At 41.4% G+C, this 19,732-nt stretch overlaps 1 protein-coding gene across 2 annotated transcripts in view; it reads right to left on the bottom strand.

The window, feature by feature from the left end:
- Window positions 1-19,732, bottom strand: part of ccdc33 (coiled-coil domain containing 33) — a 335,403-nt gene that overhangs the window by 152,076 nt on the left and 163,595 nt on the right. For both annotated transcript variants that reach the window (XM_039773700.1, XM_039773702.1), the window contains exons 10-15: window positions 13,796-13,897; window positions 12,359-12,450; window positions 7,527-7,647; window positions 3,505-3,634; window positions 1,703-1,836; window positions 1,189-1,260 (exon numbers count right to left, since the gene is read on the bottom strand). In XM_039773700.1, the coding sequence (XP_039629634.1) occupies window positions 1,189-1,260; window positions 1,703-1,836; window positions 3,505-3,634; window positions 7,527-7,647; window positions 12,359-12,450; window positions 13,796-13,897 (651 nt within the window). The remainder of the gene's footprint in view (window positions 1-1,188; window positions 1,261-1,702; window positions 1,837-3,504; window positions 3,635-7,526; window positions 7,648-12,358; window positions 12,451-13,795; window positions 13,898-19,732) is intronic.

The following is a 19,732-nucleotide window of genomic DNA, read 5'->3' as shown; positions in this document are numbered from 1 at the left end:
GTAGTGTATGCAGGTTATGAGCTGTGATGCTAATTAATGCCCGTACTACAACAGATTATATTGTTGATATACTATTAACTATGTACACGGATCAACTCTTTTGGGGAAGTTCATAACAAAAAAAAAAAAAATGTAATTATAAATAACATGTGCACTTGAGTATTTCGAGCCCCATGCCTGAGTCCGATGGTTCCCCTGGTCACCAATTTGTGTGTTTCACTATGCCCACTATGCCTTTCCGTCTTCAGCTACCCATGTGCACTTGTACGGAGGAGACCTTACAGAACAATGCCGAAACGAAACGCAACTAAACCTGCTGCTCACATTACAGCGTGATCACGAAGCAAAGAGGCAAAGGCGTGACAGTCGCTCGCAAGAAACAGACACTCAGCATTCACACAGATTAGCTCAACGACACGTCTCTGCCGCACAACGAAAGGCAACTGAAACCCCTACAGAGAGAGAAGACAGATTACACCGTGATCACGAAAGAAAGAGGTAAAAGCGTGCCAATGAGACACCCGACGAGAGGTCCTTACGATTGAGTCCTTCAACTGTGGTCATCCAACGCAGAGCGTAGCGCGCGCCAAGTTGCTAGTATCCTTTATATAGTGCAGCAGTACAGCCCCCATCACTTATTGTTCATTATGCACAAGCCTTTTCCATAGCCACCTCCTGCTTATGCTTGTTCATATTACACCAGTCAATCATATGGACAAAGCGTGCTTAGTCTGGCTGCTCATTGTTCAGTTGACACAAGTGAGTTATAAAATTGCCTTCAGCAGATTATTGCTCACAATCCACAATTTGCACTTTGAAGATGCCGCCCCCTGCTGCTCATTACTCATACTGCACACATCATTTATAAAACTGAGAGGCCCCACACCCTACTGCTTATTGGTGTTACTTCTCAGACCAGATGTAAAATCAGGCAGTGCTGCCATCTTCTGTCTAATCCCTCATGCTGGTAAACAGTCAAGCTGAGTTAACGCTACTACACCTTGTTCAAACTTCAAAGTTGAGCTACGCTGTGGAGCAGCACTGCTCCATGCTACTTATAATTCAGCTAATTGAGCAGCTAACTGCTGCTGATCAGCTGGCCTCTCCCTGGGCTCAACACAAGCATCTCTAATAGTCAATGATTTGTTTCTCCAGAGACAGAGAGAGACGAGGTGAGACACAACGTACCTCTGAACCGATAAGTCGGAGAATGATGCCAACACTTGGAGTGCCGCTAGTCATCGTTTGGAGGGTCGATCCCTGTAAAAGCCAAATACATTAATCATGTCAGCAAATATTCATGTAGTTCTTAAGACACCAATCTAGTTTTGAAGTATCTTTGCAAAACGTCATAAATATTTCATTGTCGCTTCCCCTGTAGAGGGTCCAGTTGAGTCCCCCTTCCTGTGTCCTTCATAAATCTCATGCAGTTCTATTTTCAGTCTCCCTGTGACATTTAATTTCTACACTAAGCCTTGCACAAGTAGCCTGATGCAGGACACCAAATGAAAGTCTTCTACAATGACTGTACAAACATCTGGAGACTTAATAAGAGGTGGTGTAGTGCCCCTTGCTGGCAATTCTTTCATAGAGAACGTTCATAATAATAAAAAGCTGTACATCAGACCATGACAGAAAAGGCATCATTCAGGAGTTATCAAAGAGAATCCATCAGCGTGTGCCACTTCTGCTGCCATCTCACCTCAATGGGCAGGTGCTCAACACGTACTCCCCTTTGGCTGCTCTCTGCCATCAGCTTACGGTAGACATCTTCACTCAGTGGCAAAATGGAGAAACCCAGGGGGCTGCGGATATGCCAGCTGACGGTATTCATTACTACAAATAAGAGAGAAGAACCATTAAGCAATGCTGAAGAAGAGAAGAGCAGCACACAGTTAGCCAACACAAATCCCAGCTTTGTCCCCTCTGTCTTAATTAATAAAGCTTCAGATGGGATAAAACAAAAAAGGGTCACAAACCTACTATAGAAAGGAAAGAAAAATGACAACATAAAGGACCTTCAGTGTTAAGATTCTGCCAGCTCATAAAATTTAATAAGGTGAAACGGCCTTCAACGATGAAAGTCAGACCTGAACCCTCATACAAGTCTGATCCAAAAGTGCAAGTCTAACTCCAAGCTCGATCTGCAAGCTTACGGCCTACACAAGCCCAATAGTTGGGCAAAGACATTAAACTCAAAAATATTTACAGGTAAATGATGCAATGTTTTAGATATTGCTTTAAAATTAGCCCCCTGATTATTCAAACATATTCCTAGAAAAAAAAATCTAGGCTAGCCCAGTTGTGAAGACTGAGAGTTCTTAAGCACGTAAGTCCCGAACAGTTCTAAAAATGCCCTCTAGAGAGGAAAATCCTATTGAAAGCCCCGGCTAGTAACACAGAGGGCTACCTAGAATCTTTATAAACAAAAGAGCTATTATTCAAAAGCACTGAAGAACCAAAAATAAGCTGAAGGCACAGAAGGTAATGCCTTAAAAAAAGACAATATCAAAACAAAACCAAGTCCCAATCACAAATCCAAAGAGTACTTGAAATAATGAGCAAAGAGGTGAAAAAATCCAGAAATTCACAAAGCACAAAAAATAATCACAAATCCAACAACTCACCACTCCCAAGTGTATTCGAATGAACCGCAAGGAACAGGGGGTCATTCCCACCTTTATAGGGCTGAGGGCAGTCTCTTGCAGTGATTGGCAGGTGGTCCCATCTCTTAGGGAACCACCCACTAAACATAAGCCACATAACACAAGCATCACCTTTAGTTAAAGGATAAGTGTCAGTGTGTCTGTCTGGTTGTTATGACTCTGTCATTCCAATAGATGGCGCATCACTAACATTAACACTGCTTTAACGAATCCCATAACAAATGGCTTGTAACAGAGACATTGTATGGCTCACTGCAAACATTAATGCTGAGGTCTATGTTGATTATTTAGATTTCATCCCCATCTTAGATGGGTAGCACAGCTAGAAAGAAATAAAGCAAATAATAAACAAAAGTAACAACACAAATCAAAGACTGAACAATGAATAAAAAAAGCAAGAATGTAAACCCCAGCCAGGGGAGAACCCCTGAATAAAATACAACAGCTTGGAGCTGCCTGTTCTCTTGGTTCTGATTTGGCAATTTTGAGATTTTTCCAGCTACAGATCCCACTGAGGTCACCGTGCACATTGCAAAATCCCGTCCAAAGTGACAGCACAGATGGCATGCAAAACACAATTGCTGAGCTCAATAGCTACATACACAAATTCTCACAAAATCTGTAATAGTTAAAATATAGTCAGCCAGTCAGTCATTTGCCAACTCGCTATATCCTAACACAGGGTCACGGGGGTCGGCTGGAGCTAATCCCAGTCAACACAAGGTGCAAGGCAGGGCACCAGCCCACCGCAGAGTTAAAATACAGTTCTAAACATATTAACAATAAACAACGCCTTACCTTATAAAGATACCAGAAACAAGAAAACCAGAGGGCTCACCTGTGGTAATGGGGTAGTACTCCAGCACGAGAGCCGCACCCCCAGAGAAGATGGTGGCGCAGTCTCTGCCGTGGAACAGGAATGAGTGATTCCAGGTTGGCTGCTCCTGAGGAAATCCTGCCTGTGACACCTGCAGGGAGATGAGAGGAGACTTTGTAATTGTCGATAAGGGTTGCTATTTTATCTCTAACTTTTAGTTGATGGCTGACGTGCTTATTTTTTAATTTAATCCATGTGCCTTGGGTGTCAAGGGATGAAATGCACATGCCAGTATGTTCACACACCTGCACTTTATGTCGCTAACCCATACAGATAGACAGATCACGAAGGACGTGGAAGTGCTCACATGCAGTCCATAACTACCATTAATGGATCACCTACATGCCCACAAAGAAAATAAGGAAATCAAAAATGTCATTTTTTTTACTAAAACGTTCATTTTCCAGTACTATATGGCTGCTCCTTCTACATCACCAATGAGCCTTTGCCGTAGCTCACCTCCAGAACTACGACTCAGTTAGTGGCTGGGTCACAGTCATTTTTATTTACTCTTTCTGCTTGGAGGGGTCACATTACCAACTTTAGGGGGCTCCCTAAAAGGCAGGGCCCTTCTGGCTGTAGTCACTGATCCACATGCCCATTTATAGGTTGATGATCTCCCACCTGCTTCACCTTTGTTCTTTGTCCTACAAGCTCCTTTGTGAACTTCATCCAAAGTCCTACTGCTACCCCCTTCTGGATCCAAGTGTTCGGTGTTCCACCTATAAAAAAGACTCCTACTCTCTAGCTTCCTGTTACCAGCCAAGGCAAGCAGCTATCTTAACGGGATGAAGAATGCCATTTCATACTCTTTCTCTTGGTGTAGTGCTGCTTCCTGAATATTCTGAATAGTTGGATCTCAGCAGAAACTTGCAAAATGAAGAATCCAAATTTGGTGCTGGACAACTGACGTGTATTTCCTATTAGGTGAGAAGACTTATTTTAAGGATAAATGAAAAAAAACTGTGATCAAGAAATGAAGTAAAGGCAGACACGTGGGTTAGGTCAAGCACAGTGGCTTCAAAACTGATCAAAGAGCACCACTCTCTCTTAAATCCTGATGTTAATGAAAAATGCAGTTTTGGGGCATCTGTACTGAAACTACTTTGTGTATCTAGTTGCCTAATTAGCAGTTTTATGGAACTACCTAGCAAATTTCAGCAGTATTGCACTCCAAGATTGAAGGTAATGAGTGACCTTTCTGATCTTTCTACACTTGGCAGTTGGACTGCCTGATGCTGTTTGTGATTAGTTGACAATGCCACCAAGACAGTGCGATTGACATTTAAGAAACCTTCTTGTCTCTGTGGGTCCATTCACATAACTGTGGTTAACTCATTCTGTGCCTGCCACTGTCACCGTCACATTGCTGACCAACACACAGCAACTCATGCAAAGCATGTTTGAGCTGAAGGCTTCCTGTTTGATGCTTTCACCATTCAGTGAGGACATTCCTGTACTCTAATGAGGAGTTGCACCTTTCCAGTTCACTCCCAGCTCCCTGGAGAACAGGAACTGAGGTACAGAGTGCGGGTCGGTTTGTATATTTAATGACAAGCAAGAGCGCCCCCTAGCAGCACTCTGTGGAACACTTCAATTTGAGGGCTGCTGTTTACAACAGCCACTAGGCTGACTAGAGATTAGTTCACAAATTAAAGAAAAGGGATTTTTATAAAAGACTCAAATCATAACTCAAAGTATTATGCATTTATTATAAACAGTATATTCTCGGTTGATTATTAAAATTATTTGCATAATTGAAGCAGCTAAGGACAATAATGAGTAAGTCATCAATGGACTCCTCTCTCCCTCTCATAAATGTCTCCAAATCTAGTGCCCCTCTGTGCTTTTGAGGCAAACATTGGTATCCCTCATGATATGCCAGGGGGCCTGCTGGTCATAGCAGCTTGAGAAGAGCACAATTTGAACACATGCAAATTAAGTCCATCTCCCGCAGGGCAGCAGACCGCAAAATGACATGTGGGCCGCCACCCTGGGAGGCACAATATTTTGGTGAAAGGTCAGTATTGACACAGACTAGTCATTTCATTATCGATCCTCAATCCAGCCCAGTACAGCAAGTCATTAAAATGTAAAACAGCTCTTTAAGGACACATAATAGGGATTGGAAAATGCATAGCCACGCAACCATAACACCGACAGGGAAAACGCTGATGTGAAACCGATCAGCGTACATCTCATTTAAGATAAAAATTGGACAAAGGAAGCCAGGCAAAAAAATTAAATATGTTCAGCCTGCTTGAACTTCAAGCAGCAGTTCAAAGTAAAAAGGCCTGTCAATGTCTGACTTCTTGTGTGTCTGTGTGTGGCACTCTTGGAAACCGAAGATACCTTGCCTGCAGCCCCCGCCATATGTCCTGCAGTGATCGCGCTGAAAGCCAGAAACTGGCAAACAATCATCTTTGCCACCATTGGTACCTATTCACAGTGATAAAGTCTATGAAACAGAAGATAGATAGATAGATAGATAGATAGATAGATAGATAGATAGATAGATAGATAGATAGATAGATAGATAGATAGATAGATAGATAGATAGATATGACTTATGGGGTTATTCATTATTGAGCCTAATGGCTAAGGAAAGGCCTGACCTTACATCTTGCTTCTTGGACCAATGTAGTTTTCTCAACTGTTACTGTAGGTGCTCCTCTGTTTAGCCAGGTGCTCCTCTGTTTAGCCAAGACCACACACAGAGGATAAGGGTTATTGTCCAGAATAGTAAGCAGCTTGCTGAGTGACCTTAGTTCTACCGCTTTCTCTAGTGAGTCTAACCCAATTCATAGGACAGACATTAGGGCATTAGAAACATTTTGACGAAAACAGGCCATTTAGCTCAACAAAGCCTACCAATCCTATCCATTTAATTCCCATATTAGAGTACTAGATCCATCCAGGACCAGGGAGACGCAAAACAAAGTCACTTCTAAAGCCACACAGAGCTGAATATTATAATGACTATGGCAGATTGGCACAAAAGCAACATTGTGTCAATGAAATACATAGCAGGAGCACTCCTCTCCCAGGAAAGACCTGCCCTCGGGACAAGATTAATCTAATCAAATGGCACTTTAGTAGGTTGTGTTAGTTCCTTACTGAAATATTGCTTGGTAAAAAAATGTTTCATTCTGTGAGTGGTTCTTTGCATATGAAATTGGGTCTTTGGGCTGTGGAAAGGTTCTTAATACAGTAAGTAGACAAAACAGAAATCTATAATGTGCAGTAGGCTAACTGCCGGGATACTGACAGATCAAGAAAACTTGAACTTCGCTTGTTATTGTTTGTGTTATTGCACTCATATTTCACTAATTTATTTATAATTATTTATTGAACCCTTACAGATACAAATAAATACATGTTCTTTCTGAAACCATCATATGGATGGTTCATTTGTAAACCAAAACGATTCTCCAATGGTATTGCTCTGCAGAACTACTTTGGCATCTTTATTTTTAAGAGTATAGATAGATAGATAGATAGATAGATAGATAGATAGATAGATAGATAGATAGATAGATAGATAGATAGATAGATAGATAGATAGATAGATAGATAGATAGATTACACATCTGGATAGCTCATTAGCCATCATTTGTTCAGTGAAATCAAGACTGGCTCAACTCCTGGTGGAATGAGTCTAAGTGTAGCGATAAGGGTGATAACACACAAAGACAGCAAGGATGCCCCACGCTGAGCATGTTATGAACACTGTAGGGCCAATCTGACAGAAGAAACAGCTGCAGCATTGGTGTTGCAGACGCTGGTGCTATTCTTGTTTTTCTTAACCATGTGATTTGCTGCAGTCCCAGGCTGTTTTAACCAGACTTGTGCTATGAAGTGGCACAGTCTTTTTGCCATCCACACGCTTGGCTGGTTTGGACTCGTGATTTTTCTCTTTATTCACAGAATTTGAATAATGACCAATATTTATGTAGCTCTGATACATAACAGCTGCGCCTTACCTGAGGATAGCCTTGGGTAGAGATGTGGGAGACCTGAAGGGGGGCATCATGCCTGATAGGGAAGTTGAGGGTAGTCACTGCAATGCCAGCAGCTCGGGGGCTCCTTGTCAGCATGGTGTCCCTGTGAATGGAAATATACTGAAGGTGACTGACAAGCTAACCCTCAATTTTAGAGATCACATCTTAAAGATAACAGAAGAGTCAGCCAAGTATTGAAGCAAAAGCAATGAGCTGGTGGCAGCCACTAATTTGCCACAGGGTGTTTGTGTGTCATGGTGAAGTTGACTCTGAGCTGACTGAAAGAACTTGATAGGTTTGAAAGAACTTGATAGATCTTTCTATTGTTCTCCGAGTGACTTATGTAATTCTGATGCCAAGGGGGAATGGAATGTCTCCGTGCTTCACAATTTAAATGAACGAACTTACAGAAAAAATGTAAAGCATGTGGTTTGTGATTCCAAAAAAATCATGTGATCTGCACTCATCTCATTGGCAGAAGTCAAAAACACAGCAGAATGGTGAGCTGCATTGAGTAGAGTCACATGAGTAGGATTGAAAACGTATATCAAGTATAGTGCACTATGTTCAGGTTGTCAGGGCAGGCCTAAAGTGATGTCCATGTCTGCAGGCGTTAGCCAAATCAGGGATAAACTATTGAAAACAACATTTTCAAAGCTACTCAAAATGAGAGCAAAGGCAGGGGAAAGTGTTAAAGGCAGGTTTATCTGATATCGATGGGATTCTGTTGTTCTGTATTGGATGGCAGGTTTGTATCAAATCTTCCAATACAGTTACACATAAATATGCGCATACACACATTTGTTCATGTATGTGCATGGATTTCAATGACTCACTGATGATGTGACAAAATATCTGCATGCATGTAAATGTCCATTGGTGGACTTTGGGGACATTTCAGAGGTTGGGGTTGATGAAAGCAGATGTACCAAAAAAAGTGATTACATTTTTTTAGTCACAACGTTACTGTTTCACATTTACAGCATATCCCATGCTACATATTATTAACTATTCATACTCTAAAAGTTAGAATATAAACTAAATCTTAAATAGATATGTTTAAAATTTTAAAATTATAAAATAAAAGTATACACGTGCTGTTACCGATATTTTAATGATAGAAAGCTTTTAAAGTTTGTCTAATTATTATAATTGTAGCAAAATGAGCACTTTCTTATTTTTTAAGTCAAGCCAAGTTAAACTGGAAAAGCATGCACCGGTACAGAGCGTTGCTGCACCCACTACACGATGAAACAACTCGGGATCCCGGTTGGCAACTTCCCAGGCAGACACGCGGTCCTGTCCCACCCTCTGGAAATGACCCTCTATCTGCCGCAGCCAGGTGTTACATGGGCGACCCCTTGGCCTGGTCCAGCCACTCTAGTCTCCAATAATAAGGATCTTACGAGCTGGATCACCCTCTGGGAAACGCACCCACATGGCCTTAGTGCCGTAACTGACGATCCCTCACAATGCAGGTAATGTGCCTCATTTGGGACTCCATGAGCAACCACTCATTTGACACAAAGTCAAACCAACGGTACCCAAGGATTTTCCGGAGAGACACAGTACTGAAGGAGTCCAGTCTTCGTCTCAGGTCACTGGATAGCGTCCATGTCTCACAACCATATAGGAAGAAAGGAAGCACCAGGACTCTAAAGACTTGGACCTTCATCCTTTTACATAGATATCAGCAGTGCCACACACCTCTATCCAGCGACCTCATGACCCCTCACGCTCTCCCAATCCATCTACTGACTTCATAGGAAGAGTCACCAGAGACATGAATGTCACTGCTGAGGTAAGTAAACCTCTCAACAAGGTCAACACTCTCCGCAAACAGACACAATGCTGATGGCTGTGCCCAAGAGATCATTAAAGACCTGGATCTTGGTTTTTATCCAGGACACTCACAAGCCCAGACACTCAGACTCCTCACTCAGTCTCTAGAGCACCCCGATCAGAGACTCCATTGACTCTGCGGAGATCAGAGCATCGTCAGCAAAGTCAAGATACGTGAATCTTTCTTCACCAACAGATGCCCCACAGCCACTGGACCTCACAACCTTGCCCAACACTCAGTCCATATAAGCATTGAACAGAGTAGGAGCAAGAGCTCACTCCTGACGAACCCCAGAATCAAGTGGGAAAAACGCAGAGGTCCTGCCTTCACTCTGCACAGCACTCACAGTACCAGTGTACAGGCTGGCCATGATATCCAGCAACCCCGAGGGGATGGATGGATGATTTTTTAAACAAGTTAGAAAATGTATGCGTGGTGTAACATTCAGATGCATTCTGGGACTGCATTTACACACATTATATAGTTGGAGTGTTTTTAATTTTTCATTTGTTTCATCAAAGAGACATTCTTATTTATTAAATTTTAGCCAAAATAAAATGGGTTAAGGAAAGATATCAAAGGTTAATGTGTTTTTTAAACGGTGACCCTGTTGTTATTGCTAGCTGTCCCATCCGCTATCTGCATTGGTGCTCTGTCAATGTCCCTGCTCTTGTGAGTCAAAAAATTTGCACTTTTTGGGATTGATTGAATTGTGGTAAATTCTTGCTGTGGTGTAACCATGAATGCTGTTATGTCTGACTCATCCTCTTAGTTTAAGGTGGACAGTTCATAGTGCTTAAATGATGAAGAAATGCCTACAAAGCAGAAGTTAAACAACAACCTTGTGATTGTCCTTTTTGCTGCACTGCACTTCCACTCTCAGTCAAGCCTTAGCAACAACCCGCTACCAAAGCACATGATACTTCTGTTTATATTACAGTAGATAGAAGAAACACAAGACATTGTCAAGGTAAGTAATGTTAAGCTCAGGTCATTGTGCCTGCTCGTCTGACTTCAGTCTGTTTCGATGTTTAACTTGCTCAGAGCCAGCAGGTGGCACTGGTATACAAACTGCAGCACAAAGAAAAAAAAAAACACTGGGACCCCCAGGATCAAAAATTTAGTTTCCAAGGTGGTCTGTATTGTCTGTATGGCCCTAAAGAGCAACTACACAAAATTTGGTCCAGATTGGTCAAAAGGTGTAGGATTATATAGGGAACAGACAGACAGACATATTTTATATAAGTAGATCTTGTCACAGTGGTGTGTGTGAGGTGTCATCAAGGTTTTCTAAATTCGCTTCTTGTACAGGATGCACCACAGGGCACGCCGTGGGCAAGCAGACTCACACAAGACTGAGTCCTGAGGATCTGTTTGCCGACAGGAGTGGCTCCCTGACAGTCACACAAATTAAAGTGACCTCTCTCAACTTAAATATGAAACAGTGAACTATTTCTGAATCCATGTTGTACAGGAAGTTTCTCTGTTTTAACGAAAGGTCAATCAATCAATCAATCAATCAACATTTATTTATATAGCACATTTTCATACAAAAAAATGTAGCTCAAAGTGCTTTACAAAATGAAGAATAGAAAAATAGAAGACACAATAAAAAATAAACATAAGTCAACATTAATTAACACAGACTAAGTAAGGTCCGATGCCCAGGGTGGACAGAGAAAGGTGACATTCAAGAGAGAATTGCTTAGGGTAGGATAGACTTATTAATGTATTGGTTGATTATTATCATATATATATAATCTGTGGACTTAAAAAAGGACCCTTTATTGTAGGTTTATTTTAGTAACATAGTGCATTTGTTGGGGGCGCCAGGCCCTCCTTCAACTATCAGGTAACACCATCTTATCTGGGAAGTGCCCTCTCATGGAGATTAGATTGCTACTGGTGGCAGAATTGGCACTCCAGCCACCATATAACAAAACTCACACTGTTCCACTCCATCTAAACTAGTGTGGTGCTGAGGTGTCACCCATTGCATGGCTGCACTCGGGTCTTAATCTGGATCCTGAGTTGGTTTGTCGTGTGGTGGGTGCAGCAATGCATTGTATCAGCACGGGCTCCTAAGCGCTCTCTCTCTCTCTCTCTCTCTCACACTGCTCACCATCACAATTAATGGTAACATGTAAGCTGGAGCTTTGTGTGTGCACATGTGTGTGTATGTGTGAGTGCACACTTTGACAGACTTAAACGTCAGCCATGGTTGGTTTCTGCCTTGTGCCCAGTGCTGCTTGAATTGCTCCCTGCGACTCTATAATGAAATATACAGCATGAGGAAGTGAGAAGAGGGAGGTAAGCTTGGAGGAACCAGGGACTATTTTAGAAACTCAGGAACTTTTTGTAGCATTCCCAATGCAGGAATGCGATCATTTCTAATTCCTGGTACTTTTTTTAGGTCCTCCTCCAGGGTGTGCACTTTTTATTCAACCAGGAATTATTGCGGATGGGGCTCAGGCAAAGAAGTGTGCTGTTTGGTGGACCACAAGCACTAGTCCCATCTTCCAAATCTGTTAGTGGTCTAGACCTGAAAGAATTATTGGTAAAAATGGAGCACCACATCGCTCTTTAAAGCCATCTCCCTGGTGCACCGCGCTATGCATTGTATTGAAGCAATAGTCCCCCCCGTGAAACTGCGATTACTTCGAAGCAACAAAGTGGTTGTGTCCCCTGTGAACTCACTTCACACCGCCTCACTCTTCTTTGCATGTTATATATTTTGCATTAAGTTTACAGTTCCTGTTGTATGGTGGGAACGTAACATATGAAAGTGGCCAGGGGCTATATGAGGTCTAGGACCTATCGTACAGGAACTTATTGGTTCCTGAAAACAAAGTTCCTGTGGTGGGAAAATACCAAATGTAAATATACAACAGAAACCAAGGAATGAAAAAAAAAGTATGAAATTTTGATTGACATTGTCCACAGATCTAATCAGAGCAAGTGTTGTACTTACTTGTAAGACTCATATTCAGGCACAACACGTGCTACTGCCAGCAAGGGTCCCACTGGCTCCTTCAGGGGCTTCTCCAGGGCCAACAAAAGAACCTGCAATCAGCACCGAGATTCCTATTACTATTAGAAGGGTGAAGGGTGTAACAATATCACAGGCTACTGACATTTTATTGTGAGGAATTATGTTACTTGGAACCCCCACCTCCCCATCTAAGAGGATCAATACATCCTCATCCACACAAGAAATGTAAATGGGCAATGATTTAGTTAACTTGTTCATACCACTGAGTGGACGTAACTTGAAGCTGCAAGAGAAAATAAAACCAGGCATTGAATGGAAATGGAGAAAGGCAGCCTTAATAAGAATGTATAATTAAAAAAGACAGCCTTGCCTCAGGGGAGCTCCATATTGTAATAGTTTATATGAAATCCAGACGTCACCTTCCAATAAATGTGGGATACATAGTGTAGGTCTCCATGGAACAGGGTTTGCAGGGCCTGATCTGCACACAGTCATCTCCACAGCTTCAGCACCATCCGCATTTTACTAAACACGCTGCTGCATTCATCCATTCATTTCCTGAAGCAATTTCATTCATGTTTAGGGCCATAAAGAGTCAGGCATCAGCAGTTTCATGGCAGAAACCAACCTGGGATGGGGAACAATGTCTCAATCACCCACATAACCATTCTTGCTGGGCCAGTTTTTAGTGTTTTTTTGTGTACGTCACACACATCATTGATTTGTGGGAGAAACCCCACAGAGGTATGAATTGACTCTTTAGCTATGAGGCAGAAACCTTTCCACTGGCTTACTCAATCCTCTCATTTCTAGTTTGGTTCTTAAATTGTTGTATGCTTTTCACATAGCACTGAAAACATTAGATAGATAGATAGATAGATAGATAGATAGATAGATAGATAGATAGATAGATAGATAGATAGATAGATAGATAGATAGATAGATACATCTATCTATCTATCTATCTATCTATCTATCTAATGTTTTCAGTGCTATGTGAAAAAGCATACAACAATTTAAGAATCTCTTACTTATGTACATGTGATTTCTCAGTTTTTTTATTTTTAATAAATTTACAAAAACCTCAAGTAAACTTTTTTCATGTTGTCATTATGGGGTGTTGTGTGTAGAATTCTGAGGAAAAAAAATGAATTTAATCCATTTTGGAATAAGGCTGTAACATAACAAAATGTGGAAAAAGTGATGGGCTGTGAATACTTTACGGATGTACTGTAGGTGCTGACACACTGACTACTCCATAGGCAAGAATCAAGGAATTTAAACTTAATATGTGCTGCTACAGGGAGCCAATGTGGTCATCTGAAGAGAGGAGTAACATGTGCCCACCTCTATTGCCTAAAGATGGTGGAATTAAATGAAACCCTGTTCAAAGCAGCATTTAGTGGGAAGAAGTACCTCAAATCCAGTAAAGGAGAAGCCGGCTTGTCGTGGAATGATGTTTCCTTTCCGCACCACAGTAATATACAATCTGACACCAGAAGGCACACTCCGATGACCCTGCAAGAAATGGAAAATGGTGATTTTTCACATATGCACATTGCTCTAAAACTCACTGCATAGTGAAACAAGTCATAGATTAGTAATACGTGTACAAGAATCACTTACTCAAAACCTCCACTATCAGGGTTGCCAGGTCCTGAAAGAATTTTCAGCTCAATACATCTCAAAATCTGCATAGCAGCACAATAAACCAGCCCAATATCGAACATATATAAAATGACATACCGATAAATAGGGGGCAGGCCCACCCTCAGAGATTTAAGAGAGATGGATTAGATACATGCAAATTGAAGTGCCTTTGTCCCTTTCAGAGATTGGAGAGTAGTAAAGTACTGTAGGTACTGTATAAAGGTCCGAAGAGCTTGGGTACCCTCAATGGGTGAAAAGCATGCTAATAAAGTACATGAAAATTTCAAAAAATGCCAAAAATACAGCATTATTTTTACTAAACAAGTCCAAAAAACCTCAGCCCATGGAATCCCTAACCCTAACCTATTTGTCCCCACAGACACTGATCAAAATAGCCCAATTGTTTGGGGAAAACTGCATACCTGGCAACACTCTCCACTACATCTTATCATGACCCATGATGCACATTCACCAAATTTTCATGTGATTGGTGTGGTTCCTGTCACTTACAAACAGCACCAAGTTATTAAACGTACACATGGCGTAACATAACATTCAGGTGTATCTTACGGCTGTGCAGTCCTCAATGGACAGAGTTCAGTAGGTAGGTTCTAGAACATTCTTGATTCATTTCAAGGTTGTGGGGGTCAGAGGCTATCCCACCAGGACTAGGTAAAAGGATGAAAACAGGTCTGGACAGGACTCTAGTTCATCACGGTGACCACTGTTTCACGCACACACACACACGCAAACACACACTGTTATACTATAGTTTTATATTGTAAAGCACTTTAAAGCAGCGCTCTGGTTCAAAGGTTTGTATGTCTGAATGGAAGACATTAACAAATCAAGACCTGCTAGCTGAATCATTGACAAAATATAAAAAAGAATAAGAGACACTAAGTGAAACTTTAGAAGCGCAATAAACAAGTCAGCCTAAATAAAGGAGAAGAGCTGAGAAGCCAAGTGTGCTGTGGACTGATTTGAGCCCCATGGACAGCTGCCTAATTCATCCCACCACTTCTCACTCTCAGTCCTCTTGTATTTTTTTTGTTTAACTAAACATCAATGGCCACTTTATTGAAACAGTCTGAAGGCAGAGTTCATCATTAATTCACATCTTACTGCCCATATGTGCTGTGGATTTATGGCTGAGCAGCAGTCATGAGCAGCGAGCAGATGAACCAAAGAGCAATGAGGTCCTCTGGCTTTAAATTGTTGTGGCCACCAAAGCAAAGTCAATACATTTAAGATGTAGTTGGAGCTTGTAGCCATGTAAGGTTCAGCACTTGCCTTCTTTATTTTTTGTACATTTTGTCTTCACAATAAAATTTCAGCAGAATTTGTTAAATGCATTTACTGTATTACATCAAAATACAATAGAGACCACGAGGCTTGGACTGTCTGCAGCATGGAAACCGACTAGAAGGATAAATGAGCTGTGATTATAGCTCAACACTCTCTGGAGGGCCCTTTATAAGAATAACGCACTGCAAATCAATATTTATAGAGGGCATAAACAAGTGGGATTGGGGAACAGCAGCATGGTGGGTTTCATGTCATGACTCATTCATCAAAATGTGCTGTGCCATCTGAACATTTTTTCACCTGAAAAGCGCATGGCAGCAAAAAAGCCTGGAGATGTAAAGACTTGGAGTGGAGTTCTCCAGCATCACTCCAATTCAGACGCAGAAATATTTAACAAGCAACATGCTGGATTTGACTTACTTTTACACTAAAGAAGATGAATTACAAGCCCCGTAGAGCTCATTTTGTTTGTTAGCTTACAGCTCAATGGCACAGTTACCAGGCTACCACAATGCTTATAACAATCAGTGAATATAATCAATGATGATTGTCCATCCATCTTCCAAACCTCCTTTATCCAGAGCAGGGTCGTGGACAAAGTGAAGCCTATCCCAGAAAGCATTGGGCACAAGGCAGAAACAACCTCCTGGGCAGGATTCCAGTCCATCACAGGGTGAACACACATATGAGGTGAGACACAAACATATCCAGATTGGTAAAAAAAATAGATATTTTTTGATGAATTACAGCATTCTAAACATGGTCTCCTTCTATATATTCCCCCTCCCGATATCTACACTGCTCCATACGTATCTTCCATTGATTGAAACAGTACTGGAAGTCTTCTTGCTTGAGGCTCTTCAACAGGTTTGCCGTTTTTGTCTAGACTTCATCTTTTGAAGAACAATCTGTTCCCTTCAGGTTACTTTTGATGTTCAGGAACAAATAAAATTCACAGAGAGCTAAACTGGGCAAATAGGGAAGAATGATTGATGATATTAATGGCTTTGTTAGTCAAAAACTGCTTTAAGGAAAAAGCAGTACGATCATTTCAAACAATCTGATTCACCGTTTTGATGTTTTCATCCATCCGAGACAAGCATGGGTGACCTGGGCGTTGAACGTCTTCCCCATGTCCTTCCTTGAAAGTTTTGTGCCACTCAAAAACTTGTGTGTGAGGCAAACTGCTATCTCCATTTTTTTATTTCATAAGTTTCTGTGGCCGTTTTGTTCAATTTCGCAATAAATTTGATGTTGTTTCGCTGTTCAATTTTTTCACCCGATATTATTGCGGCAACTCGTGGAACGATTGTTGTGCAAATACTGACTGGGCTACTCACAGGATATACCTAGCTGGTCAGCGGTTTGAGAGGGCATGTAGGAGGGGATATAGTTCTATGATTCATATCTGGCCGACCTCCAGAAGGTTTCCAGGAAAGCCCTATGCCTAATCTGATCATTTTTGTGTCTCACCTCATACACACAATTTTACAACAACAGCCCACTGAACCTACATGCCTTTGGACTTTGGGAGGAAACCAAAGCACCCAGTGGAAACCCACCATGGACATAGAAAGAAAATACACACCCCACAGAGAGCAAATGGGACGTGAACACTGGTCTCCTTGTTGTGAGGCACTGTGGCACAAGAATGACAGTCAATCAAGCATTTTTAAATCCCCAACATTATTTCAAAGCTCATTTAAAGTATTCCCATACATCATAGGTAGATGCCAATGTAACACACTCAGAGTCAGTCATGGAAACGAGCCAACATTCAGCTGCTTTAGAGTTGAAAACCTTAGCCAGCAGGAGACCACAGCGTCTGTTAGAATCAATGGTCAATCATTTAAAATTCATAAAAAAATCACATAATATAAAATCGTTCCTGGCAAACATCTTTCTAAGGAACTTCTGAGTACCATACAATTATTTTAAATTTAATCACTGGCCGGGCAGTGATTTACAGTCCACTTGCTTAGCCATTAAGTAAAGAGACTTTATTTTAAAATGTCTTTGAAAGAAAAATTGTAATTTGATTTGATAAAAGGAAACAATTGTTGACAATATGAGTTGAGGCAAGTTAAGCAGTGGAAACTGAACATCGGTAACCCCATCTTACCTGCCCTGACCTGTACCCACATGTTGGTTTATGAGGAACTCTGCTGTATGGTACAGGTGTACTGCCATCTCCATTTTTTTTCCTCTACTGTTTAATACATTCACCATGTCTGTACAGTTCTGCCATCCTATTGCTACTATTATTGATGGCATTTATTTATTTACATGTCATCTTATTGATTTATTGCCTGCATATACGTCCTTGCTGCACCCTCCCCTACACAACTGTGGCACAAGAATTTCACTATGCTCTTGCAGTGTACGTGACAATAAAGATCTAATGTAATGTAAGTTAATGTAATGTAATGGAATCTAATCTGATCTAATCAAATCAAGACACATAGAATAAATTACCCAGTAGCCTGGCGGAGAGCAGGACTTCAGGGATCTTGAAATCTCTATGTTATTTAGGACAATTCAAGTGAATAAGATGGGTGAGTCTGTTGGGCTGAATAGCCTTGTTTCATTACAAATAATAATGTTCTAATACTGAAATATATTGCTGCATTTTTGTAGCACCTTATGTGGCATGCACTGTCCCAGGGCACTTTACTTCTGCAACAGGGGCACTGGAAGGTGGAATGACTTCCTCAGATCACATGAAAAGATGCTGAAAAGAATTTGAACTGGCAGTCAAATAGTTAATAGTTAAAAGAATTAGCCAGGTGGAGGTACCAAAAACAGTGAAAGTCAATTCTCAATTAAGAAAACTGTACTTTATAGAGCACATTTCATGGCAAGTGCCCTCCAATGGGATTTTTACTTGCATGCAGTTATACTGGGAGTCTGGAATGGGAACAGAGGTTTCCACCCTGTGGTTTACACTCCAATGCCCTAGGCAACATGGCATAAAATATATATTATGATGCCCGGAGCACATGCAGCCGTCCTAACCCCAACAGAAACAAGCAGGACTGGTTTAGTCCACACAGCACACGGTTTTATTTAAACAGTTCAGCACTCCACAGCACAAGGTAAAGCACAGTGCACTAATCACCTACACAGTCCCTTCACCTTCAGTCCTCCACAACAGGCATTGTCCTTTTCCTCCCGACTCTGGCCATTAACTCCTGGTAACTGGCCCCTTTTTGTAGGGCACCCGGAAGGATTCCAGGTGCCTAATGGGCTTCTAATGAGCCGGGTGTAGCAGAAGTGCTGCCAAATAAGGCACTGCAAACCTCTGGCCCCACTGGAAGACAAGGGAGATCCCCTCTGTCGTCAGTCTTGGGGAGAAACTGTCCTGGAAGTACCCTCTACTGGTCCTTCCATATTTAGGGCATCTTTGGATAGGCCCTGATTATCTGCCACAATATATAAATTATATATATATATATATATATATATATATATATATATATATATATATACAGTACAGGCCAAAAGTTTGGACACACCTCCTCATTCAATGTGTTTTCTTTATGGTTTTATTTCAGGTGACTACCTGTTGAAGCTCATCGAGAGAATGCCAAGAGTGTGCAAAGCAGTAATCAGAGCAAAGGGTGGCTATTTTGAATAAAATAGAATATAAAACATGTTTTCAGTTATTTCACCTTTTTTTGTTAAGTACATAACTCCACATGTGTTCATTCATAGTTTTGATGCCTTCAGTGAGAATCTACCAATGTAAATGGTCATGAAAATAAAGAAAACACATTGAATGAGGAGGTGTGTCCAAACTTTTGGCCTGTACTGTATATATATATATATACACTCACCTAAAGGATTATTAGGACCACCATACTAATACGGTGTTTGACCCCCTTTCACCTTCAGAACTGCCTTAATTCTATGTGGCATTGATTCAACAAGGTGCTGAAAGCATTCTTTAGAAATGTTGGCCCATATTGATAGGATAGCATCTTGCAGTTGATGGAGATTTGTGGGATGCACATCCAGGGCACGAAGCTCCTGTTCCACCACATCCCAAAGATGCTCTATTGGGTTGAGATCTGGTGACTGTGGGGGCCATTTTAGTACAGTGAACTCATTGTCATGTTCAAGAAACCAATTTGAAATGATTCGAGCTTTGTGACATGGTGCATTATCCTGCTGGAAGTAGCCATCAGAGGATGGGTACATGGTGGTCATGAAGGGATGGACATGGTCAGAAACAATGCTCAGGTAGCTCGTGGCATTTAAACAATGCCCAATTGGCACTAAGGGGCCTAAAGTGTGCCAAGAAAACATCCCCCACACCATTACACCACCACCACCAGCCTGCACAGTGGTAACAAGGCATGATGGATTCATGTTCTCATTCTGTTTACGCCAAAT

The sequence above is a fragment of the Polypterus senegalus genome, chromosome 12 (genome assembly GCF_016835505.1).
Source record: "Polypterus senegalus isolate Bchr_013 chromosome 12, ASM1683550v1, whole genome shotgun sequence".
Classification (NCBI taxonomy): domain Eukaryota; kingdom Metazoa; phylum Chordata; class Cladistia; order Polypteriformes; family Polypteridae; genus Polypterus; species Polypterus senegalus.
Note: the sequence above shows the minus strand (reverse complement) of the source record. Positions and strands in the feature narration are given on the sequence as shown.